This window comes from Echiichthys vipera (assembly GCF_963691815.1).
Source record: "Echiichthys vipera genome assembly, chromosome: 17".
In the NCBI taxonomy this organism is placed as follows: Eukaryota; Metazoa; Chordata; class Actinopteri; order Perciformes; family Trachinidae; genus Echiichthys; species Echiichthys vipera.
This window is the reverse complement of record NC_139842.1, coordinates 14,795,494-14,811,560: the sequence shown is the minus strand read 5'-3', so window position 1 is coordinate 14,811,560 and position 16,067 is coordinate 14,795,494. Positions and strand designations below refer to the sequence as shown.

At 40.6% G+C, this 16,067-nt stretch overlaps 3 protein-coding genes across 3 annotated transcripts; all 3 read right to left on the bottom strand.

Moving 5' to 3' along the window:
* Positions 1–97: 97 nt before the first annotated feature.
* Positions 98–3,127, bottom strand: LOC310959462 (E3 ubiquitin-protein ligase TRIM35-like; the record flags this gene model as incomplete). The annotated part of the gene is made up of 6 exons (XM_083930814.1): positions 98–772; positions 1,016–1,134; positions 1,230–1,252; positions 1,335–1,565; positions 2,285–2,380; positions 2,582–3,127. 6 exons carry the CDS (start codon positions 3,125–3,127, stop codon positions 213–215), a joined length of 1,575 nt encoding a protein of 524 aa, XP_083786940.1. The 3' UTR covers positions 98–212.
* Positions 3,128–4,104: 977 nt separating this feature from the next.
* On the bottom strand, positions 4,105–9,077 carry gipc1 (GIPC PDZ domain containing family, member 1). Its single transcript, XM_083930596.1, has 7 exons — positions 8,858–9,077; positions 7,457–8,016; positions 7,156–7,341; positions 6,787–6,967; positions 6,012–6,124; positions 5,835–5,916; positions 4,105–5,736 (listed from the first exon to the last, which is right to left on the bottom strand). Exons 2-7 carry the CDS (start codon positions 7,754–7,756, stop codon positions 5,585–5,587), a joined length of 1,014 nt encoding a protein of 337 aa, XP_083786722.1. The 5' UTR covers positions 7,757–8,016; positions 8,858–9,077; the 3' UTR covers positions 4,105–5,584.
* Positions 9,078–10,381: 1,304 nt separating this feature from the next.
* Positions 10,382–14,757, bottom strand: dnajb1a (DnaJ heat shock protein family (Hsp40) member B1a). The gene is made up of 3 exons (XM_083931707.1): positions 14,200–14,757; positions 12,421–13,004; positions 10,382–12,311 (listed from the first exon to the last, which is right to left on the bottom strand). Exons 1-3 carry the CDS (start codon positions 14,408–14,410, stop codon positions 12,081–12,083), a joined length of 1,026 nt encoding a protein of 341 aa, XP_083787833.1. The 5' UTR covers positions 14,411–14,757; the 3' UTR covers positions 10,382–12,080.
* Positions 14,758–16,067: the final 1,310 nt, after the last annotated feature.

Genomic DNA, 16,067 nt, shown 5'->3' with positions numbered 1-16,067 from the left:
TGTGGATAGAAACATTAGATCCTTCACTAAGAGTGTGCAAGCCTTCAAGTTAACTGTGTGTGTTTCTGACCACCAGGGGGAGATCGATGCTCCGGAGAGTGTGCAGGGGATGCTTTGTGTGATGGCCTCCCTGACTGATAAGCATAAAGGAGCCTTGCATCATGCTTATTTTACACACAATACTATGTTTTCTGTGAGGTTTTTTGCCCCAATCACCACGTGGCACTGTTCCACACAGCCACCTTTGCGGGGCAGATCTTAAGTGGGTTAGGGTTATTCCCATTGATGTTGGCTCCAGGGCAGAAGAAGGGGTACATCTTCTCAGTGAAGAAGTCGGTGAAGGTGTAGATGGGCGTCATACTGACAGGGTTTGAAAAGGTCACCTCACCGGAGTCGTAGTCCAGCTGCACTCTGATTCGGGTCGGCTCTCCTTGCAGAGGCAGCGAGGTTCTGGGCTTTGTCATGGCAGAGTACTCGCCCTCGTAGTGCGAGATCATCCAAAAGCCGCCCTCGGGACAGCCCGAAATGCGACCTTTCCTTTCAATGGACTCCTTGACGACCCCGAGCATCCAGTCCGCCTTGTCTCCCACCTCCACTTCCCAGGCGTGGCGGCCCGAAGTGAAGCCCTCTGAGCCCAGCAGGAACACAAAGTGGCCAAAACGTTCAGGATTGTCTGGAAGCTTCTGGAGGCATCCACTATTGGTGACACAGGTCAAATCCGAGGACAGAGAAAGCCACGGGTAGGCAGTGTTGGGGTCCAGGGTGATGGGTGCTGAAAGAAAAAGAGAAAAAACAGACAGGGATTCACTAAGAGAATGAATTGCACACTGCTTTGTTATATAAAACATTTTTTAAAGCCTTCATTGACAAGCCTACATGATTAAAAACAAGGCCAGTGCATATTGACTGCACACTGGTCTTCCTCAGGGTCAAACTATTAACACCTGCTCAAAAACAACTATACTATATTTACATTTACCAAACAACACATGCACAGAGCCAAGAGAGTGCTTACTGTATTTAACCAGCTCTGCCATCTTCTCCCACACGTGGTACTTGAGGGAGCCGACATGCTTGGCCACATTTATAAGAACGCCCAACACTTTTCCTGGATCATGCTGTGGGATCTGTGCTCTGTGAGGAGAAATTAACATAAAAAACATCTATCAATACTGAAGTAAGCTGAATCTGGTATACAGAACAGATGCAGAAGATAATAACACTCGTACCGTTTCTTTATGTTGGTATAATTCTGAAATCAAAAGAGAGAGTATTACAAATTATTCACATGGTCAGATGAATTCAGAGAGAACATTTTTTTTATGAACATTTACCTTAAGGAAGAGAGCATCGCTGGACGCAATCTCATTCTCGATGGCAATGACGGCGTGAGAGAAGGTGAGGATGCCTCTGGTGATGCTGTCTGACTTCTTCTTCACCAGCTCTTTCTTCTCCTCGTCCTCCTGCTGCAGGGCAGCCAGTCGAACGCTCTCTTCCATCTGCAGAAACTCCCGCAGCTGCTCAAACTCCTCTTTGATCTGCTTTTCTGTGGCCTGAGTCTGGTTCTGGCACACGTGAAAACAAGGATCAACACGGAAATAAAGAGAATGTACAATAATGTGACTATGTTAGCCTCTGTTCATCCACATCTCTAAGGAATAATTACCCTTATGTATTTAACTTGCCTATGTAAATCTTGTAAAGTTATGGTCCTTAATATTTTGTGCATTAAAAAGGTACCATATTGTAAAAAGTGAGATTTCCATAATTATAAAGAATACCAAACTATAAAGAATACCAAGGTGTTACAGAAATACTGTGGAAGTATCAGACACCCAATCTACAGAAAAAAACAAAGCCTGGTTTCTGACCGACACTTATGTCAGTAGTGCCGTCACAGTCATTCCCCGGCTGCAATGACAGTGTTGATTCTGAATGGGCAATTTTGGGAGAGGGGATTAAAAAGACAGGTGCTAAGACAATGTCTCAGACAGAGGGTGAATATGGGTATATTCAGACGGACGGTATGAGAAATATAATTTTTTTTGAGAACATTAAGGCATCTTAACATGTTCTAGTAAGAACTCAAAATTTAAGTATGAACCTGAAAATGAGCGTAATATGGGACCTTTAAAGACCCAATATGAGAAATGCAGCCTAAAAGCAAACTAGGTGGCGTTTCACCTTGGCTGGCATGTTTACACACTAACACTTAACTCTCAACTCATCAAGTCAGCGGCTATGCTGGTCCTCATGTTTTGTTGCTCTGTGTGTTTATTGATACCTTGATGTGCACAGTTGTGTCATCACACTCTTGCTTGGCTTCATACAGGCAACGCAGGTTTTTCTTCAATGGAATCAGATCTTTCTTCAGCTCTGCCTAAAGGGTGGGGGGAGGAAAAAGTCATGCAGCGCACAATCAAATTAGGTAGTTGAATACCAATCATTTGGACACAGAGCCAACAATAGGAAAGGTTTCTCATGTCCCTGACTTTGCATAGATGGGAGGTCAGGAATAACCACGTTTCTTAATTTCACTGCATTGGTGTGAAATATGAAAAAAAATTGGATTGCAAATTACCTTGAGGTCCTGCGCTCCCTCTTCCAGGGGACACACTCTGTGTCCCTGGTGCTTCTTGGAGGTGTGACACACACAGCAGAGGGCTTCAAAGTCATCCAGACAGAAGAGTTTGAGAACTTCCCCGTGTGTGGTGCACTTCACCTCCACCATCTCTTCTTGCTCCCCTGCCCCGTTGACCCCTTCCCCTGTTCCAGCTGAGGCCGTTCTGCGATTCTGCTCCCTCAGGAAGGTGTCGGCCACGTTCTTCAGTGCCAGGCTCACTGTGGGCTCCGTCAGGGAGCACTTCCTCCTGCAGATGGGACATTCGCGTCTGGCCTTCTTCTTGTTCCAGAACTGTTGCAGACAGGCTCGGCAGAAGCTGTGGCTGCACTTTAGTACCACGGGCTCCTTGAAGATCTCACAGCAGACAGGACAAGACAGCTCCTCTTCCAGCATGGAGCCTGAGCGTGAGGAAACAGCCCGTGGACGAAGGGCTAAAGCTACCTTGGGACTCTGGAGGAAGGAAAGTTTTCCAGGCTGAGAGGAAGCACGTGGGCGCAACGCCATGGCTGGTTGCTGTTGGCAGGGAGGCTGCTTTTATAGCTGCGGTTGTTTGTTGCATAAAGTGCAGTGTTAGGAAGAAGAAGTGCTCCTCTCTGTATGCAGTGAATGCACAGAGTAATCAGGACACTTTGAGCAACCAGGGTTATAGATCGACAGGGACTTGAAGAACAGGTTTTCACTGGTAGTAAATAAAGGACATGTCACCACCCCTCAGCTGCCATTCACAACACGGCTCTGTGTACAAGGGCAGGCTCCAGCTGAGTCAAAAAGGCATGTTTTTCAAGACTGTCTGGCAGTTTTTGTGTCAAAAGAATAAACACAGGAGGAATAATAGTAGGACACAGGTGAAGGAAGAAGGTATACAGAACTCAAAACTGCATACATTTTCTTGCAACATTTATAACCTAACATACTACAAAAGGTATTTAGTGTTGAACTAAACAAAGGCCTGAAGGTGACCTGGCTGAGCTTGACCAGCACTATCAAGTTTACTAATCTGTATCTTATTACAATATCTCTGATGTCCTGCTGACAGTCAAAGTGATTTCTAGTTAAAAATCATATATATTTTAGGAGGACACAGGAGTGAAAAGAAACACAAACACACCCGGGGGGGGGGGGGGGATTCTGTGATTGGTGGAAAACACTTGAGCGGATCACAACATTAACTCTCCTTTTTAAAAAGGTGCCTTGTAGTAAAAAGTGAGATTTCTAAGTTTTTTAAAAATTATAGAGCAGTCACTTAAAGTGTAAAGGTTGAATCCCCGGTGTATTCAAACAGACAGTATGAGAAAAATGTGTTTTTTGAACACTAAAGCCTGTAAACATGTTATAGTAGAAACCCAAAAATTTGCATATGTCCCCTTTAAACAGCAGAAAGCAGCCATCGGTGTTAAATACACGGATTATTCTTTGTGTGATGTCTGAATGTAATCCCAGTTTAAAATTGCAGAGGAAAGACCACAGAGAAGGAAAAACTGCCATGTCAATGTTATTATTGCATTATAATTGGACATTGACAACAGTGTAATACAAAGCCATCAATAGTGTTCATATCAGTGTTACAGTGTTCTTGCATCAGTTGCATTACATTTAGATATTCATTAACTCTGAAGAATGAAACAAAACTACAAAATAGCTTAATACATTTGGAGAAACTGAAAAGGTTAACACCAATATGTGTTTTAAGACGTGTGTTTACCTACGCTGAGTAGTTGGTGCAGCATTGCCTGTTTTCCCTCTCTGTGAAAGACACAAGTCACTGTGACACGCGATGGAATTAGTTTGGTATCATTCTGCGCCAATGACAGGATACTTGATTTTTCAGCACCATGCAACAGAATGCATACTTCTAACAAAAGGTATAAAATGCATGAAATGAAAAGAAATAAAGGCAAGGACTACCTTTTTTTTATACAGCAACTCCATCTCATGACTTTCCTTTCTTTTAATACTGCCTTCTGTAATGCTTCAAAATAAAGTAGTTGCAACACAAGATAAAATTCTTCATCCATTACACAAACCCTGTTTTAAAATAGACATCACATCACTTTATATAAAAACACTACCTATAAAAAAAATAAGTCAACACAACCCACAAAACTGGAACCACTCTGCTTCTCATTCTCACCTTCAATACGATGGTCAATGGTCACCGTTTTCCTTTAACACTGTTAAATGTATGAAAGTAAGACTGGAATGTGCTGCAGATAACTTCATTACAGAATGGAGTGTGTCAACGGTGAATAAACACCACCGATCTTTTAGTCAGAGAGCTACACGTTACTATGACCCTTTTGCAACTACAATTGTTTCTCTTACCCAAAAACTGAAGTAAAACCAGCAGAATTCATTATGAAGATAAAAAATATAACAGCACATGCTTGTAAAACTGACCCATAACAGTAACAGCGAGTGGTAACTGTAACTTAGGGAGGCCGATGCCTTGTACTGTGCAATAACTGTACTGCTCACCAGGTGAGGTACAGTGCAATCTCTGTTCACATCGGTCGTTGGTTTTCAGCGCAATGCAACACAGCACAATGTGTGTTTTTTGCTAAGTGTTTAAGATCTACTTTGTGTTAGCAGTTGTCTTTCATTTCTCCCATATTAGAGACTTTGGGCTGTGTTTGTTCCACTGCCAGCAATTACAACAATGACATGCAGATTGGTGTGATGCGGTCAAAGGGAATGCGAGCTCAGTCTCAGGAAAAAGCTGGAAGACAAATAAAAGCACTTGGGAAGTCATCACAGTCACCATCTTCTCCCATTGGGTGCCTTTATCCTTTTTGTCTAGGCAGAGTCTCCCAAAAGGGTACCCTCTAAATTAAAAATAGTAGGAGTATACACTGGAATAAAAACAAACTTGTGATGGTAGTGTTGAGTTTCCTAGTAGTGCTGAATGTTGTGAGTGTCACACACACACACACACAGGTTGTTCTGCTCCGTTAGTTTCTGTTGTTACACTCGCCCAACCTTAGCATCGCCAATGGCACCCCAGACATCGAAAACAAATTCGTCTGGGAAAGCAAAGTCCCCGAGGGTTTCATCTAAAGCCTCAGCAAACTCATCAGGGTTCTTTTTGTCTTTTCCCAGCTCCACCATAGTAGCCGCTGAGGAGATGGAGAGAGGGCAATGGACATTTAGTGAGCATGAAAACAGATACACCAACTAAATCAGATACCTGCAGAGCCAACAAACATACACTTACCCAGCTCGCTGTCTCTAATTCCCATGTAGCTCTCAAGCAGGTCATCCACCTTCTCAATGGCCTTTTCCTCAAATGCAGAAGGCTAGAGAGGAAAAGAAACCGATGCACCGACACAGAAAAGTCAAAAGTAAAATCGTTTTCTAAAACATACAGAGCAGGTGTTGTGAAAACACTCACCAGCTCCTCGACAGTAGCAGGACCTTTAGAACGCAGCCGTAGAGTTCCTCTGCCAGTCCCCAGCTGAACCCCTGATGCTGACCTGGACCCTCCAGACCTCTGGCTGATCATATCTACACACAATAATTAAACCGAGATCCCTTAACACTTTGTACAGTTCTAGAAAAAAAATCTTATTTCATCCTGTTATGCTCCAGCTTTTACAGTACTTATCATATCCTGTCATACTTCTTACCCCGCAAGACCTCCTTTTTAGACAAACTCAATCTCATTTAGCTCCCGCTGCACATTTCTGATTATCAGTGCAGCTGTGAGTCAGTAAATACAGTTTGTGATGAAATTGGATTTGATTTATTTTCAAATGAACCCAAAAGGGCACCTAAATTATTTAATATGCCATTCTATGTTTCATGTGCAAAAAGGGCACTCAATCCATTAAGTCAGACTCTATTAATGTTAGGCAATAAGATTTTAGATGAAGAATAAGATGGATTCTAAGTCCAGGAGCAGCACTAAGGTGCACCAAAATAAGCTGTAAAGAACATGTAATATGGCAAGTAAAACACTAGGAACTTGACCTAAATACCCCTTTCATAGACACATACAGGACAGTATTATTTGCTGTCAGTGATCATTGGAGTACACACTGTATGTCAGTGTGTGCTGAGTGATTGTCAACGGAGAGCAGGCAAGGCTCTGACAGAAGTCCAGGAGGATGTTGTGCTGTCACACCAGCTGCAAAAACAAATATCAGTTTCCTCCTCCCCACACCTACCAAAAGCCTTGAGAGGCTCCGTCAGCTTGATGGTGAACTCCTTCCCTTTGGGCAGCTCCTTCAGCATCTTGGCCACCTCATAGTGTCGACACCCAATCAGGCGATGGCCATTGATCGACTCAATCATATCACCAACATTGATGACCTGGATCTGGTGGATGACGCTGCCCTCACGAATTCTCTGAAAACAGAAAATAAATAATCCGATACACTGTCCAGTACATCCTCTCTCCATGCCATGTGTAATCTCTTCACTTTTCATATTCTGCGCAGAAGTTATTCCCTAAAATAGTCCAGGTTCATGCAGTCTCCTGTGGATCCTTGAGTCCAGAAGAAATCAATTTTCTGGGCTATTTGATCATTTCTCACCTTGATGAAAGCGTAGCCAGCTCCATTATCAGTAATCGTCAGCCCTAGTGCATCCTCCCCTTTGTACACTTCGATTTCCTTTCGCTGTCCTTTAATGTGGGCAAAAATAAAGTCCTCTAGCCCAATCTGCCCTCCCAAAAGTTTATCCATGTCCACCTTGTGAGTGTTCAGTGTGCAAAACATAACCTGTGGAAGGGCACAATAAGCAAGTAAGATTAAACAAAATGCATTATCTCCTGGTGAACTAAAGCACACCTATTTGTCCTCACACACACACATCACAATCAGCAGAGGAACTCACCTCAGATGGCGGTATCCCAAACGCCTCACCAATCTTGGCATAGAGCTCCCTCACATTACTGAAGCCCTCTATACGGCCTGTGGGGCTGCCGTGTGCGAGCTGAGTGTGGAAGATGAGGCGAGGTCGCATGCTGCTGTGTGGAGGAGGCAGACCTTCAGAGGTGGCACCTTCTCCCAGCCCGACAACACCTCCATCTAGGCCATCCATACCTGGCACATTGAGACCTGCACGGATAGGCTCTGCTTCCTCGTTCTCCACTAACGGGGACGCCTTCTTCCTCCTACCCAAACCCAGAGGCATAGTAGTGCTACAGGAAGAGCAGAGGGAAGGGAGGGGAGGAGGCTGTTTTGGGGACTTATGCTACAATCCAGACCAACATACACCTGTTCAGCCAAAATCAGCTGCAGGTCCGTTGGATGTTTATGTCACAGTGATAGTGTGGTCCTCCAGACCAGCTTGAAAGCTGTCTCAACCAGGCGCTGAATGGATGTATAAGTCCACACATCAGAGCAGGTTACATAGCTGGATCTGTCCAGCAGCCTGCAGTGGGTGGTCTTCAGCTGTAAAACAGAGTCAGAAACTCTTTAATGTTCCTACATTAATTAAAGTTGTGACAAGTTCAATAAAAGAAAATTATTCTCATAGGGCACAGGGATGAAGGGGTTTGATAATCATGGTTAGTTTATTAATGATTATTATTATGTTATTTATTCTTTCTTAATTTCCCTTCTTTCATTCTATTTTATTTGCCTATTTTGTTATTCTATTTATATTTTAAGAGATTATAATATATAGTTGATATGAGTAAATTGTACTTGTAAGATACTTAAACAATTAATACAGATTAATAGAAAACAATAATAAATGCATGACAGAGTAAGCTGTTAACTAATGAATTATGGAGAAGGGGGTGGTCTTCCCAATCCTTTTCGGGCATGTGTAAAAGAAAGAAAACAAATTCAAAGTTCTGTAAGATTATTTTCTGTGTGACCTAAATTGTTTTCTTTTTTTACATGCTTGAAATATATTTTAAATCTTAAAGGTTTTAATATGCTGTGTCATTAAATCTCCCCGAAGTAGCATAATGCTGGTTTGAATTATTAAATGTAATCATATTAATGAGCTATTGTTTAACATTATACCTTAGCTTGGACAGACAGGACATCAGATAGAGCTAATAATAGCTGCTAGCTATAAAGGCACATTAACACACGCCTCTCACTTGTAGCGTAAACAGCTTAGCATGTAGCTTCTACAAACGGAAGCATGTTAAATCAGTGATTGTTAATCCCTAAATTATAAGCGTGGCTATTTATGAAGTGGCTCGGACAGCTGTTAGGTTAGTTAGCTATCTTGGATGTGAACAGAAGGGAGTAAACATGGCAGGCCAGTCATTCTTACCGTAGCTTACAGGAGTTCAGCCAACTGTCGTTAGCTCTTCCTGTTAGCTTAGCCTGCTAACGGTTCTGCTGTGAGTGTCAAAAGATAACGTTAGGTTCGCAGAGAAAGTCCAATATGTTTGTTTCTGCTCTGCTCCTGACAGGCCGGTTCGGTCCGGGTAGAGAGCGTAAAAGGTAAGCGCCGTTTCTGTGTCGGTATGCTGCTGGTTTAGCTTTCTGTCAGTCCAGCAGCAGGGGTGGAACGATGACACCTTCAGGCTCCCTCGTAAATCCCCACTTCATCAAATTTATGACATAAGTAAGAAACAACTAATGCTTTTATTAGAAATCATAATTCTCCAATGTGTAAATAAAGATGGATATATTTAGATAGAAAACAATGGAACACTATATTTGCATTAACTCATAATTATATAATACCAAACAGTCAAGGAGTTTAACATATGGGAAGGTTATTGAACATGTTTTTGTAGAATGTTTTAATGTTACTTCCTTTTGGTTTGATTTACAGAAGGCATTTCAAATGTACTCCCTTAGTTTAACAGACCCTATACATTTTTGTTATTCTTCAATCCTTTTTGTATGTTTTACGGTCTTTGTACTATTTGTACTATTGTTATTATTTCTACATTTAGAAATCCATTTTTGGTATTGTGTATAAGTCTAGAACATGTAAGAAGTAATGTTTATATTGAATCTTTTCAATAAACTGATCATCAAATGACAATTTTGATCTGTTCTTCAGCAAAAGGATAAGGGAGGAAATATGCGGCATGAGTGTGCTGTTATAGGGCACTTGAAAAGGGGCTTTGCGGTTGTTCAGGTCAGGTGTTGTAAATATAATTTCATTAGAAGCATAAAAAAGTGTCAGCATGCAACTATGTCTGGCTTAGCGCTTGAATGATGTTTTCCCATAAGAGCGCTGACAGCCGTGAGAATACTGCCCTCTGGTAGCCTAGGTGCACAACTACACCGTTTCCACTGTGAAAGCTTTATTTTAAAGGCTGTTACTGGAAGTCTAATTGTGCTATTGTTTCTACATTGATGGGTAAATTACGTGGTAACTTATAAGTAAAAGAATAAAAAATATTTTACTGTAAATGGATTGTTGAACATCACAGATGTCCTTGAACGTTTGAAGGTATGAAACCTTTGTTATCCAAAATCTGCTGCATTTCCTCTGATCATCACGAGTGTTGGGTCATACTTCTGGTTTAAACCTTCCAAATCAAATAGATTTCCATTAGATGACACTGTACTGTAATTAAAACATTCCAACAACTGAGAATTAAGAAATGTGATATTCCCCCTAGCCTTTTAGTGCAACTAATTTTGTAAAATAAACAAAAGCGCTTTTAAAAAAAAATCTTCTTTTGACAAATGCATTCACAAGATAATGAAGACTACCTTGAAATTTGCTCGCAATGCTTTAATGTTGTCAATGACTAAAACGTGTAGGCGATAATTGATTAGATATTTGCCAGTATCTTTAATGTAGAAATGCAAATCATCACAGCATAGGAAGGATCTATTAAAATGTCTATATCCCATCAATTCATAAATGCTTTGTTAAGTCAAAATATCTTCAATCCCAACCTGAGGCATTTCAAAACATAAACAGGAGGTCAAACACGATGATGCTTACACCTTTTTTCCTTAAAAAGGAAAACATAAAAGAGAAAAAGCAAATACTTTTTTTAAACAAAAAAAGTTGCGCATTACAGAGATTACACATCTCTACATTCATGTTAAACCACATGTTAGAATCTTAAAACTCCAGCAGGAGCAGTCAACAAAAAAAAACAACAACATAAAATGTGGAAATGAACCAAATGATTTCCTAGCTTCCATCATCACTACAGTCAAAGGTGCACGGGGCTGAATATTACAGAGTTCAATAAATATTTTTAGGATTCCTACTGAAACTACATATTTCCAGATTCCATACATTTTGGAGTGAACAAGCTAAGACAAAATAATCAAACAAAAATATATTTCTTTCATGCTTTTAAGTTGGGAGTTAGGGAGCTTATTTTCACACTCAGGGAACAGACTTGATGCAATGTTGGGGGGGGGGGGGGGGGAGAAAAACTCACTGGCACATACTGTAGGTTAAGTATCCTACAAAAAGGTACAAATGCAGTGTACACACACACACACACGCACGCACGCACGCACGCACGCACGCACGCACGCACACACTGATTTGGCACAAAAAGTCTTACCATAATTATTTTACACGAGTAATAAGCTGTGTACTCCTTGATAAACAAGGTTTTATAACGGATAACATTTTTCCAATTATGTTTTTCTCCCGATAACATAAGTTTAGGAATCATAAGGTAACATAACTATAACTTAATATCTCTTCTTAATTGTAACTGCAGACAAAGTCCTTTTTAGGTTTGTGCAAATTTAAATTATACCCTTCTTGTTAGTTTGTTTGAGATTCACAACACCTTAAAAACTTAGTGATCCACTGTGACTATGTGTAGATGAGTGAAACACTGAATCGACAAAGAAAATATATTTTGAGCTTTGATCGCTTACATCTGACACTGATACGCTTCATAAAGTCAGTATTGGTGCTGATACTGAGGATAAGATACAATGTTTTCACTTCTGAGGATCCACACTGCCTCAACTTTATCTAAAGGCCACCGAAACATCAAGTCTTTTTGAGTAATGTAGTCAAAGCTGCATTCAAGCATGCATCAATGCACCTGAGGTATTCTTAATTAGCTGGCTGCGTGTTCCTTCAAAGCACTCCCAAAAACTGCTACTGTGACAACAAATCCTCAGTTACTGTACTATATTACATTTGAGTGAAGTGAACTAAAAGAAAAACAACACTCCTTCTTGCAGCCAAACCACTACCGATCACATATTATCTATATACACATAATATCATTTTCACTATTTTAATTCTCCTCCTTTAATCTGACCTGGCAGCAGGCTGTTCCTTAACACTGTTACTCAACCTCCGCTGAGCGCACACACAGAGCGTCAACTGCTCCGTCAGTTTCCAAGACTTAAGACGCTCATGAAACTGACTAGATGCTGGGTAAGAAAATGGGTTTGGTGTTCAGAGGGTAAAATTAAACTCAGCTGGAACCAAATCTGCCCTGAGCTTAATCGTCCAGGCTAAAATGCACAGGAGAGTGTGTTGCTGGAAATAATAATAACTTGTTAGATTTTCCGGGCAACTTTTTAAGCATTTGAAGTCATGGTGGAAGGATCTGTTTGAGTGCATCTCGCGTGCTTTGGCCCAGTTTGTCAGGAAATTTCACTGTGAAGTCCAGGATCATGTCTCCCCTCTTCTCCGGGCACTTGGAGAGAGGGAGCCCTTCTCCAGCAATTCGCTTTTTCATTCCAGGCTTGACAACGTCTCTAGAACTCACAGTGATGGTCCGGCCGTCTAGTGTCGGGGCGTTGACTGTACATCCACACAACGCCTGGAGAGAGACAGAGAGAGAATGGATGGTAATCTTTAGCCAAAATATTATGGAACAAGCAATATGTTTTGTGTGTATCGAAAGAAAAAGCAATGTCTGAGTGACTTACCTCTCTGAGTGATATTTTTGCAGGGTAGATTATATCCGAGCCCTCTCTTCTGAACACTGGGTGGGGTTTATCTTTAACTACAAACACCACATCTGCAGGAATGTTGCTGGGAGTTTCATCTCCCTCCTTGGGAAAGGTGATTTTCGTCCCCTCCTTCCAGCCGCGCTTGATGTCGACTGTTAAAATCTTATCTTCATTACGCATGGTGCAGCCATCCGGGTTCAGTCTCTTGCGGGAAATCTTCATCTTTTTGGTGCAGCCTGAGAAGACCTCCTCCAGGCTCACCTTCAGCTCGTGCATCACAGGTGGGTCCTTCTTCTTCTCGTGTGCTCTGCGAGGGCCTCCTGGATGGGATTTAAAGGACCGGCGAAACCCATCCATGCCGCCCATCCTTCCCATGCCAAATGGTGCAAAAGGGTCGTTGATGTCCATGTCATCTTCCCCATTTTGTGCAAAGAAATGATCGAAAGGGCTGCGGCCACCGAAGAACTCTGTGAACATTGCATGTGGGTCGCCGTGGAAGGTGTAGTTGTAGGTTTGACCGGTGTGTCCTCCGCCTCCACCACCGGCTGAACCCTTTAATCCTGAAGCAAACATCAGAGCACAGAAGGACATATATCTTAAATTATATACAAGAATGGGCAGTTTTTGAGCAAACTGCATGTTGACGTAAATTTGAAACCATTACATAGTGTGTCCACAATTCTCTATTATGCAAATGTGAGAGAAAATGAGGAATAAGATTGGATGTCAAAGTTATCAGACTTAAAACTCTTTAGAAATATTAATCTGCTTCAATAAATCCAGTATTGTTCGGGCTCTAGCATAAAAAGTATCTGCAGAAAGCGTGTGATCATAATTACTAAAGCTTTGGCAAATAAACAAAATAAAAAAATTGTACTGGAAACACGTTTTTATCATCAATCAATCAACCGAGAATACGTTACAACTTAACAGATGCTAATATTAACATGCTCACATGTATAATATTTACCAGTAAATTATTAATCCCCACAAAAGTTCATTGAATGGGTGAAATAGGTGATGGAAATAATTAGTTGCAAGACTAGTAATTATCCAGCATCACTATTCCTGCATAACAACATGGGCAGTAAAATTACAGCCCAAGGCTACAAATTAGTGCATTTTTGAGCTGGTGGTTAGGCCAGAATTATCATTCCAGTTGAGGGACTGTCAGGACAGACAAGGACACGTTGTTTCCAGTGGGTTCTCCAGCTCCACCAATTGTACACAAACACCTCCTCATTGTCTGGTCACCCAAGTAGAAAGATGCCAGAAACAGAAATGACCAATCCGGCGGACGCATTTAATAACAGACTTAGAAAGTGCACTTGGCTTTGCTGAAGATGATCTCAGTAAGCATGAAAAAGTAATCATACTACTACTACTACTACTACTACTAATAATAATAATAATAATAATAATAATAATAATAATAATAATAATAACACACAATGGTTTAGTGCCATAATAGAAAATAAGATGAAAATGAAACTCACTTGATAATAATAATAACAAAAATAAAGATGAAAATGTATTACATAAGACATAACACAAGATGGAAAATAAAACCCACTGAATGATAACAATGAGATATAAAAAAAATGCATATAATGAAGGAAATAGATCATTTTGAAATAAGTGCATTAGTGTGAAGCATAGTGCAAAAAAAAAGAAAAAAGAGTTTCAGGCCTGTAGGGAAAGTCATAGCTTAGTCATAGAAAGAGATGCAAGCTGTGGGGAGAGCAGTCCGCTTACCTTCTTCTCCAAAGCGATCATAAATGTCCTTTTTCTTAGCATCACTGAGGACATCATAGGCTTCAGCGATCTCCTTGAATTTATCTTCTGCTCCGGGAGACTTGTTTTTATCTGGGTGATAGCGCAGGGCCTGCTTTCTGTACGCCTTTTTGATCTCATCTTCGGAGGCACCTTTGGCTATTCCTAGCACTTTATAGTAATCTTTACCCATGTCAATAACCGGCCTTCTTCCACTTCATATAAACATGTTTAGCCCAGATGCTTCCGGTACTGTTCAATGTCAACAACACATGCAGCTTCCCAGGTTAACTGGCTCCACCGCCGCCGTCGTAGCTTCCGTCACCGCTGCGGACGATAGCTGCTGGCTAGCTCACTGTCGAGGTTAGCTTCCCTCACCTGTCACAGCCTGTTAACAACTTTCTACTGTTAACTGACCGAAGGAAGGAGAGAAAAGGTCACTTAAAACACCATAAAGCAACGCGTTCATGCAGGAGTGTCGCCGAACCGAAAAAACCCTGCGAGGAAACTTCTGGAAGAAGCTGGAAGCTGCTGATGTGATGCGTGTGTCATCACAACCGAACCAAGAGGATTCCCCTCCAACAACTTCCGGTTTTCGCTTGAACCACATCACATATATACTTGATTTTAAGTTTCTTATTTTGACTGCTTTTATTGCATGGGTGTTATTTTTACTTGTGTTTTATGTCTTTTTACTTATGTTATTTTTACTCATCTCAGTCTTTTAATTTTATGTTGCACTTTATATGTAATTTTTGTTATGTCCTTTATTTATGATGCCTTATTTATTCTTCTGTACAGCACTTTGGTCAACATTGGTTGTTTTTAAGTGCTTAACAAATAAAGTTGGATTGGAATTGGATTGGACATCAAGCAGTGGTCAGATCTCGTCTTTTAAATTTAAAGGCTTATTGAAAAATATTGATGAGAATCTGGTCTTGCACTGGAAGAAAATACTGTTTGGTCTTTTAGAAAATACTATTCAGAAGAACAATCGGGAATGTATGATTAATCTTATTATTAGTAGTAGCAGTATATACATAAATGCAATTTCACTAATAAGAAGCTTGATTTTATTCTTCCCTGTCGTGTGTGTCTATTGTTCTTATATTAAGCACATATGTGTTATTTGGAAGTTTTTTTGTATTTTGTATTAAATAAATAAAGTTTGTTTAAAAAAATAAAAAGCATGAAACTAATACTAGAACACTTAGCAGCGGCTCCTCGGAATAAAACTGCTCTTGTTTAGGCATCTGAAATGAGTTTATCGCTCAGTCGTCGACCCTTGTAATATTAGTAATATTTATTAATATCTAGTAATATTAACATTTTTAGTACGCATGCGCAGGTGCTTTCTTTCTGGCTGCTTCACTCTACGTAGACTGAAATCAGCAGTGGTGGCATGTAACGAAGTAAGTAGCCTACAATTACTCAAGTGCACTAAAGTACAATTTGGAGGGTATTTACTAAGCAATTCCACTAAATGCTACTTTGTGCTTCCACATTACATTTCTTGGATATTGACTTTCCAGATCCAGATTATTACAGCCCTAAGTCAATTGATAGGTATATTATGGCTACCCAGCGGTAGATATAATTAGCATAGTTTTACCAACTGCAGCATTAAAGTGACGTTCACAGTAATGCACCACTAATTAAATGAAGTAATATAATATTCTTCTGAAATAATTAGTATTTTTAATTACTTATAGCCTAACATTTGCATGTAAGAATTTTAATTGTAACATAGCAGCCTAAGTACAGAATATCTCCCACCACTGCAAACAAGTAAGTAATAGGCTTTATGTATTAGAAACTTACATGTATATTAGCGGCTCTACTACAGGTAG

Excerpts from the sequence above, each read along its gene's own strand:
- gipc1 (XM_083930596.1), bottom strand. The coding sequence starts at position 7,756 with ATGCCTCTGGGTTTGGGTAGGAGGAAGAAGGCGTCCCCGTTAGTGGAG. Across the intron at positions 7,342-7,456 it reads TTGGGATACCGCCATCTGAG|GTTATGTTTTGCACACTGAA; the intron begins GTGAGTTCCTCT and ends GCCCTTCCACAG. Across the intron at positions 6,125-6,786 it reads GGAGCCTCTCAAGGCTTTTG|ATATGATCAGCCAGAGGTCT; the intron begins GTAGGTGTGGGG and ends TATTGTGTGTAG.
- dnajb1a (XM_083931707.1), bottom strand. The coding sequence starts at position 14,410 with ATGGGTAAAGATTACTATAAAGTGCTAGGAATAGCCAAAGGTGCCTCC. Across the intron at positions 13,005-14,199 it reads TGATCGCTTTGGAGAAGAAG|GATTAAAGGGTTCAGCCGGT; the intron begins GTAAGCGGACTG and ends TGTTTGCTTCAG. Across the intron at positions 12,312-12,420 it reads CAAAAATATCACTCAGAGAG|GCGTTGTGTGGATGTACAGT; the intron begins GTAAGTCACTCA and ends GTCTCTCTCCAG.